Raw genomic sequence first — 25,682 nt, 5'->3', positions numbered from 1 at the left:
ATCCCAGCTGAAACCGGGACACCTATCTAAACCACAACTCAGGCATGAATTTATATCAGCAAAGAAGGAGGTCAGATCAGTTGTTTTGTGACACCAGTGAGTGGATTTGTCAAAGAGTGTTAGAAGAAGCTCATGGTTTTGCATCAATTTTGCGTCAATGAATCAATCTATTAAAATTCTTAAAATCTTTCTTTCATTATATATTAGTGGGATCCCATGGAAGGAGATGCAGCAGAAATTTATCTCAGTAGATGCTTTGACATCCAGGTGCTGGAGCGTGTCCAGAAAAGGGCAACGGAGCTGGTGAAGGGTCTGGAGCACAAGTCTTGTGAGGAACTTCTGAGGGAGCTGGGGGTGTTTAGCCTGGAGAGGAGGAGGCTGAGGGGGGACCTTATCGCTCTCTGCAGCTGCCTGAAAGGGGCTGTAGGCAGGTGGGGCTCAGTCTCCTCTCCCAGGTAACAAGCGACAGGACAAGAGGAAACGGCTTCAGGTTGCACCAGTGGAGGTTTAGAGTAGATATTAGGACAAATATCTTCACTGAAATGATTGTCAATCATTGGAACAGGCTGCCCAGGAATGTGGTGGGATCACCTTCCCTGGAAGCATTTAAAAAACATGTAGATGTGGTGCTTAGGGACATGGTTTAGTGGTAGACTTGGCAGTCCTGGGTTAACAGTTGGACTTGATGATCTTAAAGGTCTTTTCCAACCTAAATGAGTCTATGATTCTGTGATTACTGCTGTTAAGTGTCTTTTAAGTGGTAGGGCAGTTGTCTAGGACCATAGAAATGAGAGAATCGGAAGCCAGCTCTGTCATCTAGTCTTATCCCTGCCAGTGCAACATTGTCACATTCACTGTGGCAGCTATGGGGAATTTTTAAGGCCACATTATGGCAGCAGTCCCTGTGTTTGCAGTGACACATCCCCAAACAGGGGAAGGAAGAGGCTGTGCCGGTACAGGCACACCAGGTAACGTTTAGTCCCTTCAGCTTATACCTATATTAAAGAATATCATTAACATTAGATCTTTGTCCTCTCCCCCTCTGCCTAGGGCAAGTGTGCAACCAGCTGCGTATCTTTTGAAATGGATTGCTTGTGTCCTTTTTGCACACACAGTGCAGGTTAGTGCATATTTATTTTAATGTTCATATGACACCATATTTACGTGCAAAGTCCCAGTCCCAGGGCTTGCCTGTATAATACTGAACACTGTCTCATAATGTTTAATACTGAACGTGCACTTACCGCTTCATACTGTGTTTATTCATCTCCTAAGAACATTTCTCCTTTCTTTGGCAAGGCAGGCAAATTTTCTGCAGACTGGCACAGTGTGCGGGTACCCCAAACAGCCTGGCCTGAGCAGATTGTGCTGACTTGCAACCAGGCAGGGCTCTCAGGTAGCTACAGGTGAATCCATCAAGAAGTTGGAGGATGGCACATGCCATTTTGGGGCCTTCTCTTTCCTGGACTGACCTCTCGCTGTCCTTCTCTCTGCCTTCTTTCTGATTTGGTTCAGTGAAGGATTGTAGAGAAGAGTTTGTTTTCTGCAACTTTGCCGTTCTTTGACTCTTGCAGACCCACCTCCACATTTCAGGGTAGCAGAGGGGTTGGAAACGCCCCATTGTCTTCTCTTGGGTATGTCCCAACGTTGTGTCTTATCAAAGTGTTGAAACTGGATAGCTGGTAGTCAAACAATCAGCAGCCGAGTGTCTCTTCTGCCAGTCCGCTGTACTGGAGATATTCATAGCTGTGTGAAACCGAGCGGTGACTTGCAGACCTTGCTGAGGATCCTGCTGGCCAAACACCCAGAGACTCTGGGGAACCTGAAGACAGAGACTTCAGTTTCCTGAAGATGTACTCATTTAAGTTTCTGTACTTATGGGTTCTTGCTCTGGCCACCTTTTGCAAGTTTTCTAGTTTATTTTTTGAGGTTAATAATACCTTAAATACATCAATTGTTGCTTTTTCTCCTCCAGTAGTTACATCCCTCTCTTTACATTTCCAAGGACACTCTCCTCAACTTTCCTTCTTTCTTTCTTCCTTTCTTTCTTTCTGTTCTTCTCAAGGACCCTTAAATTCTCCAGTGGCAGTTCCTTTTTTTTTGTTACCAGCTTGAGGAAGCTTTGGCATTTGTGCTAACAGGCTCTCATACTAAATGCAGACATCTTGGCCTATGCTGTACCTGAACATGCCATGGGATAATGGTTCAGCCGCAGAAGCACTGAAGCCACTGAAGTGGTAGCTGTGCTGGTAAAGCTAATACATGCTGCAAGTCAGGTGTTCATCCATATGGATGCCTATAGCCGGCTCTGGGTGTTTGTCGAGGTTTAACCCCAGCCGGCAACCCAGCCCCACGCAGCTGCTCGCTCACTCCCCCTCACCTAGAGGAATGGAGAGGAGAATCAGAAAGCAATATAAAACTCGAGGGCTGAGATAAAGACAGTTTAATAGGTAAAGCAAAAGCTGTGCACACAGACACAGCAAAGCGAGGAATCCATCCACCACTTCCCACGGGCAGGCGGGTGTTCAGCCATCCCCAGGAAAGCCGGGCTCCATCATGTGTAACGGTTACTGGGGAAGACAAACACCATAATGCCAAATGTCCCCCCCTTCCTTCTTCTTCCCCCAGTTTATATACTCAGCATGATGCCATATGGTATGGAATATCCCTTTGGCTAGTTTGGGTCAGCTGTCCTGGCTGCGTCCCCTCCCAATGTCCCGTGCCCCTCCAGCCCTCTCGCTGGCAGGGCCTGAGAAACTGAATGGTCCTTGACTTGGTATAAACATCACCCAGCAACAACCAGACCCATCAGTGTCCTGGCAGCATTGTTCTCGCATCAGAGCCAAAGTACAGCACTGTACTAGGTGCTAAGAAAACTAACTTTATCCCAGTTGAAACCAGGACAGTGCTGAAGCACATGGACCTCCAGGAGCCTACTGAGTTCCTGTCTTAGCCAGAACTGCAGGAGTGTAGTGAGCACAGGCTTCCTCCTGCATCTTGGAGATGGAGAGAAACTGCTGAGAAAAGCAAGGGAAGAGAATGACAGAAATATTAATAAAAAAGGTCTTTTATTTCCCAGTTTATTTTTCCCCGTCCCAAAGCACCTGTCAAAATAAGACCACATCTTTGGAAGATACATGTACATTTACTACACTATTTATACAACAAGTCTTTTAACTAACCTGCAGGCAACTTTTTCCAAGCCACAAGGACTGGTTAGAGCATCTTGAGCCTCAAGGGACCACAGGGATTGTTGGTAACACTTTCTGTTCTGTGCAGTGTGGGTGCAGATGGAGACTTGTAATACATACACATCGGTGGGCTACATTCAGTCTTGGAGCTTCCCAATCTTCCTTTGGAGTGCCAATGTTCTGCTTATTGCAGGCAATAACGTATAGCAAGCCCCCCACCCCACCCCACCCCACCCCACCCCCCGGCTTTTCTCATGTTTATATTTATACCATTTAATCTTTGGCCAGAAACTTCATAGGGTGCATTTTCAAATACCACCATGTGGGAATAAACATAAAAATATGCAGATATGCTTATGCACATGTAAAACAGCAGTTTTTTGTTTGTTTTTTTTAAATTTACTTTTACCAGAGTTGCTTTCAAGTCCATGAATATTAGGCCAGCAGGATGAAATAAACTTCCCTCTGGAAGGCTGAGCACAAACTCAGCATTTAAGCCTTGTTAGAGCCCTATTTTGAGAGCTTAAATAATATTAAATGTTGCAAGACCCTTGTGCCACGTCTCTGCAAGGGGAGCGGGTAGAGTTCGTTCACTGTGAAGTAATGCTTGTGTTAATAGTTACAGGTAGGGTGACTGGGAATCCATGCCTGGAAAACCTGTGATCTTGCTGATTTTCGTGCCCTCTCTGGCATCCTGTGAAAAATCTCACATGACAGCTTTAAGGGCAGCTGGATCCCTTGCCAGTCAGCTGCTCCCTTCAGAAAATTTTTCTCCAGATATTCCCTGGATGGCACAAATCCCCACCAAAACACCCATCAGAAGGGAAAGCAGTGCTGCTATGAAAACAGCCTGAGGTATGTCTGTAGTGCCCTCATTCCAGATTAGTCTGTCAACAACACTTCCAGGTCAGTAGCATCAAACCAGTAAAACGTCGTGGCATGGAGCTCTGCGTGAGCTGTTCTGTTCATTCGTGGGGTAGGGTGTGAAGCCTCGACTGAACCCCATGCTGCTGTGGGAAGCTAGCTACCAGTGCTTAGGGTAGTGAGCTTGAAGGCACATCCACAGGGCAGAAACACATACTGAATATCTCCCTGACATCCCGGTCCGCTGGGATAAATCAGTCATCAATATATAAATAAGCCTTTGTGCAAGGGACACCATGTTTATGAAAGGCACCTGGTGTGTGGCTTAGGCAAAATATGTGTGGCTAATGCCATGGAGGTGAGGGCAGACCACCCCACACAGGCCACAGGGCTTACAGGTAACCTCAGAAAATGCCTGCGTCAGGGCAGGAGGGGTGTCTGGCAGCATCCTCCTCGCTTTTGGCATTCAGACACTGCAAGATCACTGTCCCCCAGGGAACACAGTTTTTTAGATCTGCTTCTCAGGCCGTGTGTGATACACAGCATTAGTAGGCAGCCCATGAAGCAGCTCTGTGAGCAAGAAGGTAGGCAGGTCAGGGAGTTCGCTCTGCTTATATGAGACCATGTCTGAGGCCATATTTGAGTCAGGAGTGGTCTGGGTGAAGCACAAAGCTCTTCTCAGGGCCCTGTTCCCTAACTCCTTGCAATGTCTGGCTCTGGAGGAGCCTCCCACCCTACTGTTGCCACATCCCAAACAGTAATTTCAGGCTGCTTGGCCTAGCAGAGTGGTAGGCTTCAAAATGATGCCAAGATATGATCAATAAATTGCTGGGTGCCTGGAGAAAGGGTGAGGAAAGCAGCGCTGGGAATGGGTGTGGAGGAGATGCCAAAAGCATGAGGTGAGCTCCACCACAGCTATGCCCAGGTGTCCCCCCATGCAGCAGACAGGTACCTGCAAAAGCCCGACTGGATCATACCCCACAGCTCCCACTCCCTGGATGGATGCTTCTTTTTGGGGCAAGTGAGCACCCACATCTTGTCCTCACCCACCCAATGTGCCATTACCAGTTGGTCAGGAGACGTAACAAGCACAGCCTTCGGGCTGGGCTGTGTGGGAAGAGGCGATGTCTGGTTTTGTCTTTGTTTCAGTTGCTGGAGGGGAAGGATGCTCTGTCTGCACCCTCCTGGGGACCAGATAGAGAGTTCAGATGGGCCGTGAGCAAGGCTGGACTCCTGCTGCTGAAGCAAGTCTTCAAAGGTTCATCTTCTGATGGCCAGAAGTCGTGAGTATGTGGTTCAGCCCCTGCTATGAGCCCAGATGTCCATGTGAGGTTATACTCCCTTTAACTTTGCTCCTTCCCCTGTCAACCTCTGTGCAGCCTCCCCCTCTCTCCCGTGTTCTCTCAGCGAGTTGCTTTATGATGCTCCCAAAGAAAGTCTTGCTGCATTCAGGGAACTGAATGGGCAAAAAGCTGGAGAAAATTGTTCCCCCATTCTGCCCCTGTAGGGTTATCTTCCTGTGGGGTGACAGGGGCAGCAGGAGCAGCCTGGCCCCGTGCATGGCGCTTTGCTGTCTCATTGCTGTAGCTGCAAAAGGACAGCACAGGCTCCGCCACCCTTGGGGAGCACAACTCAAGGCAGAGCATCTCCCAGTTCCTCCTGGGGTGAGGGAAGGAGCCGCAGCTTGCAGAGGGAGGGACACCCCAACCCTGTGTGAGAGTGAAGAGAAGCGGCTGTGCCTGCAGGTGCACATGGCAGATTTTCTCTTGTTGCTGTTTATTATGAAAAGTTAGGAAGTGGACTGTCCCCAGGGTATTTTTGACCACGAAGGACTTCTTGCTCACCAGTAACCTAATCCCCACAGAGACAGGGGGATCCTAAATACTGATGCGCAGGGGGTAATGTCTGGTGCCATTCTGTGCATCAGCCTTTTGAACTCACATAACAGTTTGCTATGAACTCTGAACACTGCCAGAATAAAAAGCCATGCCGATGGATATGTAAAAAGAACAGAATAAGAAAAGGAGAAAGGTAAATTGTGTTTCCAAAACTTAGGGAGGTCTCAGACATTGATCAAGATAGCTTTAGTCTGTGATAATGCTGGACAGTTTAATTGCCCTGCTCGCATACATTAGCCAAATCTTTCTGTCCAAGGTGTCTCTTGTAGTTTTGAAGAATAGCTACACGTTAAAAGAAGCCCTTGTTTTCAATTTAATGGAAACACATCTCACAGTGATTTTATTTATTTCATAATTGACAAAAATACCCTCCCTCCCAGGAACAAAAATCTCCCAGCTTACCAAAAGGCAGCACCAGTTTTTCCCTTGGTTGCAGGGCTCTTTTCTCGTAACTGGATGTTAACACCTCTGACAGATATCAGAGGCGACGCTCTGGCACTGTCCTGGCAGATCGGTAGTTGAGGCAACAGCAAGGCTGTGACGTGTGCTTCTGACTTCAGGTTTCAGTTTTCTGGGGAAGGACCATGCCAGGGTGGTTCCTCTTTCCTCAGAGGTGTGGGGAGCAGAATCAGGAGGGCGCTAGCCCAGCGGTGCCTGGCCGTGTCAGGTGTCCAGCTCCAGCATATTTGCCGGTGCTGCAGGGATGCAGCTGCAGAGTTAAAGACTTAGAGAGCTTGAAGTGAGATGTGTTCATCTGGGCTCAAAACACCCACCGCCTGTTTTTAAATGGGTGTATGTTAAAGGCTTTTGACGTCTTTTTTTAAAGAAATGTGTGTATGCGTGTGTGTGTGTGTGTAGAGTCCATGTACACACATGCATATTTCAACGCAAACTTAATTTCTTTTAGGTGCATGTATAGTTGACAGTGTTGAGTGGGATAACGGGGCTGTTGCAGCAGGGTTATACATCTTAAGTGCACTGAGGTAAGGGAACAGATTATTCCCTACACTTTCAGGATCCTTCTATACAGTAAAGTCAAAGGATTTCAGGAAGAGTTGCTGAGAGAGGCTGAGAAGCTCCAGGATGCAAGAATAAATACTTGTGGAGTTGCACCCTCTCATAGAAATAAACACTCCCAAGCTCTTTTAAAATAAGAAGTAATCTTAAATGTTGAAGACCCCTAAATACATCTGCAGCTTATTAAACAGCTGCTTTTCAGGCCATATTTAACTGAAGAAGGGATTACTTCATCACATCCCCATCAGATCCAAAGGAGTTTGCTGCTGGGGACCAAGGTCAAATAAGAGCTCTTAAAGACGTCCATAACTTGAGCATGCCATGTGTTACTTGATGCTCACAGCCTGAGTGATAGGCCACATCTGTGCCACCGTGAACTTTGTTGATTTAGAATTTGGGGTTCTGGCTGAGTGAAATAAAATCATTGAATGAGGTGGCCCGGTTTGTATGGTGAACTTTATTCTAACAGGACTGTATTTCCATTCCAGCACGAACATGTCCCATTGCGCCTGGCGGTTTGGAATCAGCAGCATTACCACGTGTGTATATTAAAGCCTGTAATTCAAAGGATTCATCACCTCCCTATTCTCCTTCCCTGTGTCTGAAGGAGGAGGTGAAATCCTTGTGCAGATGGAGCATCTGCAACGGCATGGGACGCAAGGAGACCCGGCCAAGGAAAGCTCACTGTGCCGAGTGCTTTACAGGCAAACAGACATGGTCCACACTCTGGAAAACTCAACGCTGCTTGAGGCAATAAAAGAAAGTGACAGTGGAAAGGTGAAAGTAAGTAACACAATTGCTTAGGTACTAGTTCAGCAGGCTTGGAGGGGCCAGGGTCTTTGGTGTGCTGAGGCCATGTTACACTGTGGATGCAATTAGTGCATTTGGACACTTCTTCGGTGTGTTTAAATTACATCATGACTCGTTCTTGGTCATGGCTTTCCATCAGGGAACCGCAGTTCCCTTTCTATAGGGGACCAATAATCCCTGTGCCTGGGTTCTCAAGCCACCTGACGGAGTGCCTGGCTGAGGCGGTGTGGTGGCTTCTCTCCATGGCCCAGCAGTCCAGCAGAAAAAGCAGCCTGAGTTACTGTCCTCTTGAACTAGAAATGCCGAAATAGCCATGACAACTAACTAGGCACCTGTTCAGAGGTCTAAATGCAAATCTTCAAAGCAGGGAGAAGACAAGATAAGAAAAACTTACTCCTGTTTCTGTGGAAGGAGTCCTTGCTCATGTAAAACTGTGCCAGCGGACTTTCCTAGCCAAAAAGTGAGGAGAGTGTCCTGGAAACACAGCAGGGTGAGAGGAGGGATGGGGGGGGAAAGAAATGGGTGAGAGAGGTGACTTCTCAACATCTCTCTTGCTGTCCATGTACAATATGTGCTGGATCCCAGTACTCCTGAATGTGGCTGGAGAAGGTGCTGCAGCACTCCTGCAGAGGACATCAAAACACAAGCTTCATTTCTGGTGTACCTCACTGAATTGATTTCAATGAGTCAGCTGCAGGACTCTTGGCAGGGTGGGAGCCTCCATGCCAGCACAGGATGGTGAATGGAAGTGAGAACGTGGCTCCTCTTCCTCCTGCTTCACTTCTGTTCCTCTTCTGACCACTTCCCACCACACAGTGCCACTGTCTCCTTGCCCTCAGTCAGGTGCTGGTTGACCACCACGGCACACACAAACCGCCAGGGGAGAAGACTCCTGTCCTGTGGGGCAAGGGTTACAAAGCTCACAGCCAGGGAGCACCAGGGCTGCCTAAAGGCTGGGAGCTGGCTGGGGAGCTGGGCACAGTGGGGAGCAAAACCTCCTGCTTGCAGTGGTGGGGAGCTGCTGGCCAGCTGCTCCAAGGGCATCCACTTCTCGATGTGGAGATGGGCGAGCAGGTGGGTGCTAAACTGCCAACCTCCCCGAGCCCTGGCTGCTGGTATCCCCCCTCCTGGTGAATCCCTTGACCTTCTGGGAGCCAGCTCAAGTGTCCGTGCGGGCTGTCCCTTCCTGCCCCACGGAGGGCTGCCTATGTCTGACCTAGGATGGAACGATCACTGTTGTGATGCGTGACTCAGGGGTGTCTCCTGGCTCATTTGAAACAAAGCCTGAGCTGATTAGGCCTTGAAGGCAGCAAGTCAGAAATACCCTGCCTGGCTCTGGGTGGCATGGCGGGAGACAGGACCAGGAAAGGTCACCTCTCCCCCTTCTGTGCTTGGGCAGCTCCTCACCTGGCGCATGCCACGAGGTTTGTGTTACCCGGCTCAACCCTTCTGAGGCTTCCCTCTGCCCAGCCCTGCCCTGTCTTTTGAGGGGTGACGGAGGAAGGATTTTCTGAATACTTTTTCCTGATGTATTTTGGCTCTGCCAACAGGCCAGTTGCTTTGTGTTTGGCTCCTGTCATTGTTCCTCTGGATTAATAACAGGAGTGGGTCCTCCCTGCCCGTGCTGGGCACCATTCGAGTTAACCCCATGTGCTCAGGCAGGTCAGCTCTGACCTCTGACGGCAAGGGCAGAGCCTGCAGGGTCATAGCCTCGTCCTTCGTGTTGCCGAGGGGGACGCAAAGCGCGACAGCCCCTGGCCTTTGCTTCTCTTCTGTCCCACATTTCACCAATGCTGCAGCGCACATTATACCAAAGTGGCCTTTCTGGAAGCAGGGGACACCAGTCATTCAGATGTTTCCGATAAATTGGTAAAAATTGGTACTCACAATGGAAAAAATGAATACCACATTTATATTCAGAGCAATGGGACAAGCACAGAAGCTCTCTTACTAAGCAACCACCAGCCCAACATTATAATTACTATTTTATATATTATATAAAACATTATGCATATATATCATTATTTCCCTTTTATACTTAACAGTTCCCGATTTTTCCTCCCCTGGCAGGCTATGGATATCATGCTATCTTTATGATTTCTAACTTGGCTTCTGCAGTGAAATAGAAAACCAGTCCTCACTTCATAAACATGTGGTCATGCTTCTTAAATGAAACGGTGTGATGCTCAGAGTACTAAGGTTGTAATTCAAGTTGCCGATCGCAAACTGCCAAAGTCATTTTTCTTTCAGGATATTGCCTTGCACTGAACCTGAAGATTGACTTACAATTTGTTGGACCATGCAGGGTATCTGTTACTGTTAGGAAGAGTGATTAGCAGACACTGGCGAGGCGTTCTCCTAAATAATACATCACTATTACTCACTGGTGAATTTAAATGAAAAGATACATATTACACACAACAAGGTTAGCTGTATGCATGTTTTTCCTCTGTTGGTTATTACCTATTTCCTAGTAGCAGAAAAGAATGTTGATGTTTTGTGAGCTGTAATTTAAAAACAACAAATCAAAGTTCCTTATTAAAGGAGCTTCCGAGCACAGAAGCAGATCTGTTCAGAGCAGCGTAGCCAGATGTTGAATTAGAAGCGCAGAAGTAAACCTTTAAAACACTGTGAGTTTAAGTAGTACATTTGCAGAAATCTGCCCCTTCAACTGAGGCTATATTTGTTTTGTCAATCATAAAAAAAAATTGAAGGTACTGGGGTTTTTAAGGGATTTTATGCTGCTTTGGCTACTTCCAGTTGACTCTAGTGGCTTTGGCTGTTGCTGTCCTAGTCCTGGATGGCAGCTGACTGAAAAGAGCTGTGCTATGATGCTTGAAACAGTCATGCCAGTATTGCTCTTTAAAGATGCATTTTATCACAAAGAACCAAAGTAATGTTATTGGTCCCAAATTCTCCCGTCAGTTGAGCAGCAGAGAAATGTTTGAGAAATGTTTTTCTAGTCAGACAACACACAAACCAGCAATACAGGAGAGAGTGGCAGATGCCAAAGAGAATGCTTTCAGTCAAGTTGTCTTGCTTTTACAGGTGTGCTACAGCACAAGACCCGTTAGATGGTAGCCTTTAGAAAAGAGCCCTTAGCAGTTTGTTGTTGAAGGCGAGGGCTTGAAATGATAGAATAACTTGAATGTGCGTGGAAGAGCTGACAAGAGGTAGTGGAGGCAACCTTACCCTCATTAGCAACATCTTAAACCATGGAGAGTGAATGTCCTTTCTCATGTTTCCTGCACAGATGCTGGAGATAATCCCAAGTCTATAAAACTTTGCTGGATATAGCTCTGTTTGCAGGATCTCATTGCAGGTTTGAGGCGTGAGTACATTCTTGTCCGGTCTTCAGACTGAGGAAGTTTGGGGAAAAAAAAAAACCAAACAAAACAAACAAACAAAAAAAAACCAAACCAAAGTGAAGTTTCCTTCCATGTGGTCCTCTGTCAGCACAGATGTCTGCACCAGTGGGTGACATACACACTTCTCTAGTCTAGTTTAGAAATAGTTTTGAAAATGGGATGGGAGCAGATTAGTGTATCTGCCTACCTATGTTATTTGTTCTCTTAAAACGAGCACTTGCCCTGTAATCTCACTAAGCAGCAGTTTACTTCAGAGGACACTCAACACGTACTGTTCCCTGTGAAACTTGCTGGCTCGCAAGGGGCTGGAGCAACTTCTTGTCGTGTTAAGTCTCGGTCTAGCGGGGCACCAAGTGATATAGTACGGTGGCAAGTCATCCCAGCTCACGCTCAAACGCATTTGCAGTTGTCATTCAGCAAAGTGCTTACATACATTTTTCAATTTAATCTTATTGGATTGATTTGGAATGTCCTTAATGACTGTGCTACAGCTGAGCAATCTTCTGACTTGGAGCTTCAGCCAGAGTCTGTAGAAGAACAAGCCATGCAAACCTGCTCCCACCCTTGCATCCAGGCCCTGCATCTGCCACCCGCTCCTCATCACAGAGCTCAGCAAAACGGGGACTGCGCCTCTTTGGTGGTCTTGAAAAGCAGGTTAGACAAACATCTGCCAGGAATGGTTTAGGTAGAGTTGCTTGTGCCTTGGGCTGGAAAAACGGCCTCCTACAAGCAATTGCAACCCCATTTTCTGAAACTTCTAGGAAACTATGCTACACGATGGTTAAACTGTTACATGGATGATGAGTACAGATACTGATTAGTAGCCAAAATTAAAACCAAGAGTATTAATTATGCAGATTTTTCTGTAGCTTTCTATAGAAAAACCTTTCTAAGTTTACCTAGATATCTTAAAACCTTTAAACCTTTCTAAGTTTACCTAGGTATCTTCCCCAGGAAGAGAAGATTAGAGGAAAGAAAATGTTTTCTAGTTGGGAAAATAATCCTTTTCAACTTACTGATTGAGAGGACACACTTTCCAGCCCATTTTACCTGTTATTTCTCCCAAGGGTCGACACAGACAGAAAGGAAGTGTAAATCACAAACGGCAATTGTAAGCCCCACTTGGGCAGCTCAGTCCAAAAAGTGTATCCTGTGAGTCCCACCCTAAGCTGCCGCTTGGCTCTGGCAAAATCTGCCTTGTAGCTCTGTTTTCATGGTAAAATCTCCATCTTGTCAGCTGCTTGCCATAGCTACATTTAGTCAAATCCAAATGCTTTTGGCCAAGCATAAGAGTTGGTGGATTCCCCAAAGAGATGCTTTCCCATCTATTTCACCTTGCAGGGGAGGACATAAGTTTAAGCCTGCCCCTTGCTTCACGTCATACTTTGCTGCCGATTGCCTAGGTGAATGTTCTGTGGCACCCTTCTCTATACAACATGGGATGCTCGAGCCTCTTCATACCAAGAGTACAGTTACAACAGGGGGGACTGTGAAAAACCAACTGAAAAACAACTATCAGCCTGTGAGCTGGATCGGTGTTTTGGGAGGCAAGAGAAGGGTGGTACAGAGACAGTCTCACCTGTAAATCATCTAAACGCAGAGAAAAAATGGGCTCTTAGTGTCCCGAACCTTGTGATTTTGTCAGTGAGATAGCTTTACTCTGGGCAGTGAGGCTTATATCTTCTCTTGAAATTCAGTATCTTGGCTCCTACTATAATTGGCAGAGACGTGGTTGATTGCAGCCAAGGGAGCCTGGGGGATGACTCAGATGCCTTACCATAACGTGTATAGTCTTCAGTTCCCTTAAGGTTGGCTTCTGCTGTCATTTGACACTCCAGGGCAGATGAGGTATCTGGCTGACAGACATGATGCAAGGCAGAGGAAGCCCGTGTTCTTTCTGGTGCAGCAATGGGATACCGACCGGGATACTCCACACCACCTAAAATAGCATTAGGCACCTGCTTTCAGGCAACTGAATCCTGGTTTGAGAAAGATTAATTATTTCTAGATTCATTGATTATACAGAATGTATCTCTGTAGGTGGGAGTGAACCAAACTTCCACATTGATGCCTGAATTCAGGTGTTCCCACCTGGAACTGATCTCCTCCGCCAGCAGGATTAAGTGGCCTAAATATGGGTGTCTAGTGCAATCACGGGTACCGCATCTGGACCCTGGCTGCTGCTGCAGGAGGGTGAGGGTCTCTCAGCAGTGCTGCGTCTTCTATGTAAGCCCCACACAATTGCTCTGGACACAACGAGGTGTCTCAGGGGGATTTGGGCACTTGTATTTAGGCCACCACATACAGCCTGTAGCATCCTGAAGATGGCTGGGAGGATGCTGTCAGTACGATCAGTGCCGGGGGCACCGACATCTCTGGGAAGGGGAGAGCCAAAGTCTGCGCTGATGATGTTCACAAGACTTTTGTCACGTCTGCTAGCTGTGGTGGCTTCACTGCTGGCTCGCAGGGGCAGCACTGGTTTCTGGTTTGAAAAGCATATTGGAGGCTGATGCTAAAATTTCCATTTTTTTTTTTCCCTATAGTTCTCTGACCTGGCGATACTGTCAAGGTAATAGAAGCTCTGCAGTCTGACACTAATGGCACCCATCAAAGATCCCCCACTACTTTGATTAGTTAGAGCTGTACTGCTAGATTTTTGTATTTTTACTGCAAATTATTTCACTGTTCAGTGGTTTGAAATTCTTTTTTGGTATCAGCATAGACTTTGCAAGAGTGGCACCACGTGCCCCGAGAGCCTGAATAATTCAGATAAATTTTATCATTGGAGTACACAGGCTTTGTCTGCCAGCCTTTTTGGGCAAGAACAAACTTTAGCCTCTCTGCACAGTAGTAAAGGGGTGGTGACAGCAAGCAGCAAGAGAAATCTTGACCTGCACAGCAGCTGGGACAGGAGGGGCTAGACCAGGGGTCCTCAAACTTTTTAACCAGGGGGCCGGCGCGCGGATGCAGTGGCAGGCAGTCATCTGCGGCTGCTTGGTTTCCACCCCCAACCCCCGGCGGGGGGGTTCTGTAAATACCGGGGGGTGGATTGAGGACCCTGGGGGGCCATAGTTTGAGGACCCCTGGGCTAAACCTAAAGAAATTAATGGGAACCATCCCCAAGCTAACTAGGAGAGAGTGAATGCCTTGATATATGTAATTGTTTATGGTGTCTTCTCCGACTTGGTGAATACACAGAATTGTCTTTGCACGTAAATACTCCTAGATACTCATTAGTGAACACGCCTTTCCATTGTGAGACAGCAGGTCACATAGTTCCGATCTCTTACTTTATTTCAGTGAGCAGGTTTAAGGATAACAAATTCCCTTCCAATAAACCTACAGTGCCACATTGCCATTTCATGTCATGCGAGGAACAGCAGAGATAAAAGGAAACCTCAGTGCTGAGATGATGAAAGGTTTCTATTGTCAGCTCCAGACACAACAATGCAAGTGATGCAGGAGAACAAAGATGACACACAAACTGGGATGGGTTTGGGTAAACCTGTTATTTGAGATCCCTGAACCCCATCCCAGCTGTTTCAAAAACGGAATCTTTAAATTAACAGTTTGCATAGGGACAGGCGATAAGCATCTAGAACATTTTTAGATTTCCAGATAAATGTGAACTTCTCTCTCACCAAAATAATTGTTTAACTTAAGGGGATAGATTCTGCTCCCCACTTAGCCAGCTTTCAAACACAACACACCATGTATAAGCTAAGGGATTTCCCTGGCAAAATTCAGAAGGATCTTTGAAAAAAAAAAATATCCCACAAACCTAAATGGTTTTAGTGCAAACCAGGAGACTAACAATAATAATAGTCATAATACATTTTAAAAATCTTCATTTGGTGTTTCACAAACTTCTATAGCTTATAGAGAGATTCTTGTAAAGGGCTCCCTTTCCCCTTTCAAGCTGTAGAAAGGAGATGGGGACAGAAGGGTTTATACACATACAGCATCAGGGTATGGATGCTTCCAGAGTCCTGGGCACAAGTTCGGACCATCCTCATTCCCTGGCTCACGCTGCCACTCCAACACCGAACTATCCGTGTTCAGCACATACTTAACTTCCAGCAGGGTAAGTCTGTTCACAGCATGAATATTGAATTTCTTTTTTGGTGGTGCTTAAATATAGGTTTAAGAAATGAGAGCACCATGTATTGCCCTGAGGCCAACTGGGGCGGTCCCTGAAAGCATCAGGTTCCTCTCATCCCTGTGAGTTACCAACAAATACTTTACAAAAGGCCCTGCAGCGGAGCGGGTGGGGTGGGGTGGGAAGCAGCCGCTGCCGTCACCAACCTGTGAACCTGGCACAGAATCAGTAAGGTGCACATGTCACTGTGCTGTCATGTCCTCCCCAGCATCTGCATGACATTGCAGGACCTGGTCAGCAAGAACTGGAAAAAAAAAATGTTGCAAGTGTCTTTGCGACAGATACTTCTGTGAGGGCACCTCAGGAGGACCAACAGCTGAGTGAGAACTATGTCCATCAGCAGCAGGCAGGTACACCAACCAGGCTGCTTGCTGCCTCCCGAAACCCGTGGGTGCAGAAGGACGCTTCAGTTTCCAAGAGCAGAGGAGCTTTACTCATGGGGACATGCATGGTCCAGCACGGACCATTTTCAAACACAAGTGATAAATCAGCGATGCCCCAAGCACCCGCCTACAAACATCTCGTTCAGCACAGGAATGACAGGAGCCTGTGGTCAGAGAGCTCACAGCGGCCTTTGCTCACACAGATGCTGGATATACCCACAATAATTAATATTACAGAAATAATGTATTTAACAGCCAGCATTACCACGCAGAGTTATGCAAGTCACAATTACCCATTTTGCAAAAAAGTTAAGCCGTATTATTTACAACAAGTCTTGTTCATAGTAGACAGTGTCCTTTGTCTCTGCTCCTCTTTTTTTCCCTTTTGGCTGGCTCATGTTTAAGACAGACTTTGCTGAAGACTAAGCTGCTACCAACTGAACAGAGATGACTGTCTGGAGTCTCTGAAGTGTTAGAACAAGGGGTGTCGGCTAAAGAAAAATACTGCAAAACTCAGTTCTTATTTTTAAAGTCTTTGCAGCTGGCAGTTGTCGCAGGGGAAAAACTGCTCAGCTCACATGGCACTACCACTAAGCACACATTCTTTAGAAGAGCTACATTGCAGAACAGGTGATAAGCAAAACCAAAATAAGACTCTTGTAATTGATTTTCATAACTTGTACATGGATAACTGCATAAGAAAGCATTCACTAGATGGGAAGTTATTGTGGATGCTATATAAAACAGCTGGAGAGGGCTCCTTGCAAATTTTGCAATACGTTTCAGTATTTGACCAGAAAGAAATAAAATAAAAGCCTCCATACAATGGCACGATGTTCTTGTGGAGATCTGTGAATATTTCCCCACGGAGCAGGTCACATCCATTCATGCAGGTGTGAGCATCACTGCACCACCCAAGCAGGCAGAAGCAAAAAGGCAGCACACCTGCCAGCAACAAGGAGCTTGAAGACAGGCAGGTTCGAGTTCTGGGACAGAGGAGAGGATAAGGGATACAAAACCGGGTTTGTAACGCCAGATATAAACTGCCCAGGATTGCTACTGCTGTAGTGCTCTACAGGATTAGCCTGCGCTCTGCGTTAGGATACCGATACTCATGGCATACATTTCACTCGATAATTTCCTACACAGCACAGCTGCCCCCCCTGAGCTTCCATCTGCACTGAAATGCTGCAATCCTGGTCCTTAAACAGCTGTTAAAATAATTGTTTTTTTGACTAAGTAGGCCCAAGTACTGAGACCCTGGCTCTGCCTGCGACCGCATCTTCGGTGGGGAGCAGCCCAGCAGAGTATCTGCAGGGCCCATGGCTGGCTTAAAACGCACGAAGTGACCCCTCAGCTTTTTGGTGGTGCTGGGCAGGGAACAGTTTTAACCTTGCTGCAATAGTCATCCCAAAATATCTTTTCTGAACAGCCTTACAAAAGCTGCCAGGCAAATCTTTCATAGCTTTAAGTATTACTGGTACTTTCCAGATAACGTAATTCTGCTTTCTCTGGGCCATTCCTAACCTATTACATGGCATGACTGCGGAGGCAGCAGGACAACAAAAGGTTTGCCAAGACTGACTACCTCCCTGGAACCAAGCTCCTGGGACTTCTCGTCCCTCACCTCCACAACACACGCTGATAGGGTAGGTGAAGCTGAGCAAACGTGCCAAGATTCAAGTGTTCCTCTGATAAAGGAAAAGGAAAAGAAAAAAAAAAAAAAAAGCAAGCCCAAACTCTCCTTTTCAAACAGTCAAACTTTGCTTCATATCCCCCTGAAAGGCAGCAAAGCCCAACTGGTGCTCCTGCAGACCAAAACCAGGAACTATTTCTGATGTCCTAAAGAAATCATGTGTGCACTGCTGGCAGCTCCCTCTTCAGCGAGCTAGGATGGGCTTAATGACAACTTCTGAGTGAAAGCAAGCCGTTTGTTAAATACCCTGACTGCAGTCCTTTTAGGCTCTTATAGAGCAAAGTCAGCATCCTATTCCTACTCAAAAGACAGCCAGTTTGCCTGTGAATGAGCACAGCAAGGCACAGCCCGTCAGTCAGCACTGACTTTACAGCCCATTTATAGCTCTGGACAGCAATTACAAAAGATGTGATGATAGATGTTGGAGCTTAATAGATTTTTTTTTTTTTTAAATAAATGTTACTAGTGACTCAGGATTACATTCTGTAGTTCGTGCTTAGAGAAAGCTGTTGAGCTTTCAAAAATATTGCATATTGCAGCGCACAGATATTAATTAAAATCAAGTGAAACTGGAGGTTTCAAACTATCCCTTTTGTACCCAAACTCAGTATATAAATGAAAAGAGGACAGAAAGCATGAAAGAGAGGGAATTAAAAAGCACAACAACAGATGCACGAGAGCCCTCTTACAGCTAAACCTGAGGAAGTGATGAAATACTACATTTCTCACAGTCCAAGGCAAAAATACCACTGATTCCAATGACATTGAAATTTACCTTAGTGTCACCATCTGACATTTTAACTATGGTTTCAATACTGTCATCAGCAGTATCTGGACTAATTCAGGCACAGAGCTGCTTTGGTTTGCACTAGATTTTTGATTTGCATGAACAATAGTTCATGCAAAAACAGTTCATGCAATGGTATTTGTACAGTTAAGCTCATTATAAGGCCAGGCTTGTTAAAAAACACGTGGTTTAGTGGCGGGCTTGGCAGTGCAGAGTTAACAGTTGGACTTTATGATCTTGAGGGTCTTTTCCAACCTAAATGATTCTGTGATTCTAAAGGTGGCTGCCAAGTCAATAGAGACTCTTGCATTTGATGTTTTTTTAATAAGGTCAAGCTACTTCTAGTAACAGTTTGCAAAGACCAGTTTCTAAATAATCAGTTACTATTGCAAAACATTCATTTAAAATTACTTCCAATCCATTCTTATCTTCCTTCTAGAGAAACACCAGATTTTTTACAAGTGGAAGAGAAGCAGGGACACCCTTCATTCCATTAATCAGATCTTGCATTCTCCTTACTCAGCCATTTAATCATCCCTCACTACAACAAAACCCTCCCCGGCTTCAGAATAGCTTTACCTGAATAAGAACTTGCAGAATTTAATCCTAGGCAAATACTATTATAACAGGGAATAGCTAAGTGTCCCACAAAAAAACCCAACAACCAACCAACCAAAAAAAAACCCCTAAAAACCCAACTACAACAAACCATAAAAAACCCAACACCAAAAAACCACATCTGATAAAAAAGCCCTGCTAGTTTTATCTCTGTACAGTGATAACTGCATTCAGCCAAAGCCTGCAGCACTGAGGGCGGCGTGTCCATCCCTAACACAGCCAGCTTAAGCTGGTCCCTCACTTGTGTGTATAGTAACCAGCCCCAAACAGATCGAGTGAAGGCAGCCCTGCTGTAAAATTTCCAGTTCAGTAAATTAAGACCATCACAATCTTTGCTCTATAAAAAGCCCGATGGAATTAGTTCAAGAACTTTTTCCTTGCCATAAGGAAAAAATAGCAGATGGCATTGAGTCCTTCCCCAGGCAACCGGCTGAGAAATGGCAGAGGGACCACGGGAGGTAAGACAACACCCCGTGGCAGGATAGAGGGCTCCTCAGTGAAGAGGTAAAATTCTTCCCAAGCTTTGAGAAAGTTCAGATGAAAGTTCAGCTTTAATGGCTACTTTCTCCAGGGAGCAGATGATCTCCAGACAGGTGGGGTAAATAAGCAATGAGAAAGAGGTGGCACCATGGGAAAAACCTGTTCCTCCCTATTAAAAACAGTGCTGTCCAAACAGAGAGGAGAACCAGGATGAACAAGGAAATTCGAAGTAAAATAATCCCTTGAAAGAAAGCAGCTTCTGGTTTTGAGAAATTTAACTACGGAAGGCTTGAAGACATGCCCAAAGCTCATTGCTGCGGGGAGCAGAAGCATATGGCCTTGTAATAAAACAAGAGTTCATCAGCTGCAGAAAAATCCATGGGTGTGTTATCTGGCTGTCAGTGTGTGGATATGAGGGCAAAGGATCTGGTTCACCCATGACTTCCCGCAGCCAAATGCGCTTTTCACATCCAGCGGTGCCAGATGTTGTGCCCCCCTGTTCCCTCACTGCCTTCCCTCTGCTGTCGTACCTATCTAACCATCTCCCAATGCAAGTGCGTGGCATCCAAATGACCTGTGCTCATTGACATAACAGGTCTTTGCTGTGATAGGAAATGCATACAGAAGCTAGACAAACTTCAACAACAAGGCAAATATTAGGGGGACCAACTCCCCCCCCGCCCAAACTTACTTCTAGTGTAACACAGCATGTGCCTAAATAACACGTCAGGGCTCTTCACTGAAAAACAAGTGAAGGGACATCCTACTCGGAGCACCCAAAGCCAAATTTTGACTCAGCTGTCTCATTGCTTTTCCTGCAAGGCTGGAAGAGCACTTCAGATCAGAGATGGACACAGAAAGTACAAAACACATCCGTTCTCACATAAATGAGGCTCTTCAACCTAATCCAAAGCAGCCTAAGTCACAGAGGATGGTTAGACGATGTAAATAAACACTCAATTTATAGCCCCATTCCTCACCATTTTGATTCTTGCAGCAAGCCCAGGTGATGCGCCACTGGTTTCCCCAGTGTTTTGCTACTGAGCTGCAGCGCTTGCACTGCCAGGGAAGAAGGGAGCAGGCATTAAATACATGACACACTGCGAACAGCCGTCAGGAGCTGCTGGCAAGGTGGGCACAGCCTGGGGTCCCTCTTCTCAGCATAAAATCTTGGAGCATCTCTTCATTCTTCCACCCTCCTAAACATGAAGATCCCCTAGGTGGTAGCACAAATTAAGTAATTACTTACACTCTGGTTTGCTCCCTTCTTTGAGATGCGTGGCATCTCATTGTATGTGCAAATAAGGTCAAGCCTGATCAGCTTAACATGAAATGCTAAATCAAAGAAAGAAAAGAATGGTTTTGTAAGGCATTGGAACAGGCTGCCCAGGGAAGTGGCCGAGTCTCCATCCCTGAGTCAGCTCTGCTGGGTGACCAAAAGGAGGCCTGTACCGAGGAGAAAGGAGTTCTCATTTTAAAAATAATGAAAACAGTGGGTTTGGTTTGAGGATCATATTCTGTGTTGCATTACATTTTTGGCTGCTGCTAGGCAGGAAAGCCAACAGTATCGAGTATTAGTGACTTTAAGCTGGGGACCCATCCCACAGATACAAGGAATGGGGAGGGGGCAAGGGGAGGGAAGGCCAAACACTCCAAACGCTGAAGATGCTAATCCGGAACAAATTTTACCTTGCAAACAAACAGCACAGGCCCTGTCCACGCTATGCTGTGGACATTTAGCTGGCTGCTGACAGCAGTTAAGAAGTCCCTGCAATGCGGAGAATGCAAACATGCTTTCCACATCCAGAAAAGTTCAGCAGATGCCTCCAGCAATCAGGATGAGGAGAATCTGCTCTAGAACTGTGAGTCTGCCATTCTTCATCAGTCATTCACCAGGCCACCTGGGACCTCCAGCAAATCCTGCAGGAGCTACGAGACCCTGAATGTTTCAGACTTGAGTCACACACTGAACATTAAGACAAACTCTGGATTCCTAGAGTGGATAAGCAACTTTCCTGTTTTTTTTTTTTTTTTTCTTCTCCTTGTAAAAACACAACAGTTCCTTTAGGTTTTTGATTACTGATATGGTTTGCGAAGGTATTTTTATATAGCTGTGTCTGGTGCCATTAAGATCTCTTTCCTAGGTGGTACTGAGTTAAGGGGTTGTCCCTGTGTATTATGTTATACTTGTCAACACCGAATTTCATTTATCACATTATCACCTCTCATAACATGTCAGAGATCCTTTTGGAACTCTCCAGCTTATGTTTGTTTTCACTATCTTGAATAATTCTACATTATTGTCACCACACTATTTTCATTTCCTGTTGGCTTTCAGGAATACACTCAGCAGCACAGCTCCCCACAGGACATGGTAAACCTGACCATTTAACGTGTCCTTGCTGTTAACAAAATATTAAGACAAATGATTACTCCCCCTTCTTATCCCAGCAAAGCTTAATTCCTGTAAGGATCTTTAATGAGCGACCTTACCAAAAGCTTGTGGAACTCCACGTATGTTCTGTTAACTGAAGGATCCTGAACTGCATGCTTGTAGACACTTTCAAAAAAATGTACAGACTTTCTTCCTCTCCTATGCTATGCCTTATTTATCAGCTAATACCAACACTACCGTTCCCCTTGGTTTAAGTAGCGCAGATGTCAGACTTACTAGCCCACCTGCGAGACCCCCTTAGAAACACACCTCGCATTTGCACGATTGCCGGTGCGCCGGTATCAAGCCTGCTTTCAGCAGCAGGCACCACGCTCTGGCTCAGAGCTGGTAATTTCACCCACAGAGTTCTGGGTAATGCCCATCCGGCCTGGCAATTTGTGACTATTAATATCATTGAAAATAATACCTTTTATCTTTTCTGGTGTAACTCTCCCTTCTTCTGGCACAGATCTGGCAGGCTTCATGCTCCTGATGGCTTCAGAGAAGACGGTAACATTTTCATACTTATTTCTCACAATCTTTTCATTAAGGTTTTAACAATTTTTCATCAGTTTACACTGAACTTGCTATTAACAGCACAGGAACTTTAAAATTTGTTTTAAATTTAAATCACTCTAATTTATAAGCCAGTAATAGGAACACAGGTCTGCTCTGCCTGTACACTGACGAGGATGCTACTACTGAGTGCAGTGACAGGCAGAACTAGGAAGAATACTCTTCCCAGCTTTCCTGGTAGTTTGATAGCACTAAAAAGGAAAAATACTCACAGCATCAATTAGGTTTCATATAACCAGACTTTAAAAACCCCAAAACACAAGCCACACAACATATTAAAAACAAATACATTCTAAAAATATTTGAAGTTTGATTTACTTGGTCACATTTGGCAGCCTGTTGTGTTTTGTCTTCCACAAACGGTCTAGTGGCAAAATTCCAAGAGCTTACAGAAACAGAAAAGCCAACCAAGTAATTCAGAGCTTTGTGGAACTGGATGTTGAGTTTGGAACTGAAAATCGCCCTTTTATACATAAACCTGAGGTGCTCTACTCCCCTTTGCCTGCCCGTTCACAGAAGTCTGGAGAAGTTTTAACCCCATTAGGGCTACACCTCCAGACAACATTCATTTTCAGTGTTAAAAAGAAACGCTTGGAGATAGACTGTGGCACAGGAAGCATTTATAGAAATTGTATAGTAAATATATGTCAACAGCTACATTGCAGAGTATCAGTGTTGACTCCTGTATCACTTACAAGAAGCGAAGCCGTGCCTACATGATTTGTAAATAAGCTGTAACACTGTCCTTACAGTTGCCATGCTTTTTAGCTGTTCACACAAGAGACACGATATAGAGTAAGCCAGTGCCTGTGATTTGATTTAAAAAATAAACTATTCATGTTCAGCATCAACCCCCTTGCCAAAGCTTGGGATGGAACTTTAAGAGCAGCACCAGTCTGAGCTACGTTCACCCCCAGTGACAAATATAATAAACGTGACAGCAAGAACGTGCCTGCTAAAAAGACCACATCTTTAAAAAAGGTATGGTGGTCATTCCAACAGCAGTGCATCTGCCTTTTTCTTTCTAATAACAGCTACTGACGTAGCTTGGGAACGCTCACTTGCACTACTTGTAATGTCAGGCAGGTCTGTGAAACGCAGCATTTATGCTATCAACACAGTTAATGTCTTAATACCAGGTCCCAAATACATATTAAAAAAAAAAAGTATTATTGAATTTCCGAGGAGGAAAGAAACTGGGTGCACATTTGAATGAGCAGCCAAGTGTTTTTTATACTTGTGTGAGTACTAGAGACACACAGCGGCTGATGTGTGAAACACACAGCTGCAGTGATGGAAAAGACTCATTTTTTCCCTTTGCCACGCTTCAAGAGTACATTACCTAAATTCAAAAGCTGTACATCCAAAGATGAAAACATACACAGAGTTTAAAAAAAAATAAAAAAAATCTACATTGCCCCCAGCTTATTTCTTTTGCCAGCAATAGTTGTTTACTATTTAGCCAGCGGTGGTTTTCCAGCTTTACAACTTTCGAAGTTCCTTTTAAATTTTTTGACCCTCTATAGTTGAATCTGTTTCTACAGAATCTTTTCCGAGAAGAAGGGGAAGACAGAAGGGCAGCAAAGTGGTAAATGCATATAAACCTCTAAAATTCTTTAAATGTGTAAGGAATACATATTTATATGTATACACATCTATAAAATCCGTCTGTTTTAAAATAAGCAACTGCAAGATTTTCTGATGAAAGCGTGTTTTTGTGTCCACACTCTCAGCAGATATGATGTTCCCTGTGGTTATGACCTGCACTAAAGATAACGGGGGAGCTGTTATTTCCTCAGGACTGTCAGCTCCCCATGCTGTCCGTGACTCAGGGCAGGGGAGGGTACCCAGAGCTTCCACAACCAGACGCTCAGCGAAGCAAGGAAGACTTGACCTTTTCCTGGCAGCAGGAGCTGGATGCACTTTTCTCTGCGTCTGAGCTACTGCCAAGCAATCACACATGTTATTTATGCGCTAGTTTGCCCAAGGTAAGTTGCTTGTTTGGGTCAGCACTGCAGACAGTAAGGCGAACATGGGGAACACTTAATCTGCAAAAACAGAACAAGAGGATGGAGGAAGCAAAGATTTTATTCCTGAAGGTTGGTACACTTGGGACTTCAAAGCCTAAGAGCATTTTCATTTTGTACTCCAAATGTGGAACAGTTTAGTGTAACACAGTAAGTTCTTCGAGCACTGCCTGGTAATGTTACTCTAAATAACCTGCAAGCCGACTGGTCAGAGCAGAGTTATTCCTTCCAGGTGCATGTCTGTATAAAAACCTCTGGAGCATGCATCCGCCCACAGGAAACTTCCAGTGCCCTCTGTCACAGCAGGTACCCACACAGCTGTACAGCTAACCTTGTCTGACATGCCTTTGTGTTCTCCGCTAACTAACAACAGAAATATGTTTGTCAGAATTCTTGTATTTCAGGTCAGCCATGTTAACCAACGAAATCCAGCTTACCTAACCTCTGCTGTTTCGCCAAGAGTGGCTATCGTTGCCGGTTTTCAATATTTGGATACATTTACTTTGTTGATTCAAATATATAGGTTTACTATAGTGAGGTTCCTAGTACTGACACTTCCTTTATTTCCTAGAATTTAGAGTACTTTTTTTTAATTTTTTATTTTGTGCACGACAACAAGAGAAAATTGCATAAGCTCTAAGAAACACAGATGCTTGTGTATGGTATGAGTGTATGGCTAAGCCCTATCTCACAAAGAATACACTGCAATCGAGTTTCCCACTGAGCAACCAGAATTGGCTTTTGGCCAAATAATTCAGACTGAAACAGACTGGGCTGTGTAAATGTGCAGAGGTGAGAGAAACATTCAGAGCTGTGTTTACAACGGAAGACCCAGTGACACAGTCCTGCTCGCTAACCTACTTTTTTCTTGGCCAGGTAGCTAGATTTGAAAAATTCTTTCCAAGCAATGGATTTCGGAAGTTCAAAAGGCACAAAATTTATTCTTATAGGGGATAAGCTGTTACCTTAAGATTTATCTTCATCTTACAATTTGTCATTCAGTGTTTAATTACCTTGTTAATTTTACATGGCATTGTCAAGTAGACACAATTTTGTAAATTATTTTTTCTTCCTTAGGTTCTGAAGAAATCAAATGTGATTTTTCTAAGGTTTTTTTGTTCATACCAGTTTAAGATTAACGGAGTCAAAAATTGTTTAAAAACTTTGGAAAGCACTGAATTTAGGTGATTATTTCCCATCAGGATCATTCTGGAAAGAAATTAGCTGTTACCATTCAGAAAGGGCCAACATTTTCTAAGGGAACAGATTTCGGTTGCAATATTCTTAAATCAAAATTCATTTAGAGATGCATCATTTTCAGTAAAATATGGATCAGAAAAACATAACAGTAGTAAGAAATGTCAGTTTTTACAA

The 25,682-nt window shown here is 45.1% G+C and overlaps 1 protein-coding gene across 7 annotated transcripts in view; it reads left to right on the top strand.

Moving 5' to 3' along the window:
• Positions 1 to 16: 16 nt before the first annotated feature.
• METTL21C (methyltransferase 21C, AARS1 lysine) overlaps positions 17 to 25,682 on the top strand; it is a 31,873-nt gene continuing 6,207 nt past the window's right edge. For 3 of the 7 annotated variants that reach the window (XM_080375670.1, XM_080375668.1, XM_080375667.1), the window contains exon 1: positions 17 to 24,380. Coding sequence is in view for 1 of the 7 variants with exons in the window: in XM_080375666.1 (XP_080231792.1) it covers positions 24,199 to 24,269 (71 nt within the window). In the remaining 6 variants the exon portion in view is untranslated. The other 4 variants (XM_080375671.1, XM_080375666.1, XM_080375672.1 and 1 more) reach the window with 2 other exon arrangements.

This window comes from Falco punctatus, assembly GCF_963210335.1.
Source record: "Falco punctatus genome assembly, chromosome: 2".
NCBI classification, from domain to species: Eukaryota; Metazoa; Chordata; class Aves; order Falconiformes; family Falconidae; genus Falco; species Falco punctatus.
The sequence above is the reverse complement of the archived record's forward strand: the minus strand, read 5'-3'. Positions and strand labels throughout refer to the sequence as shown.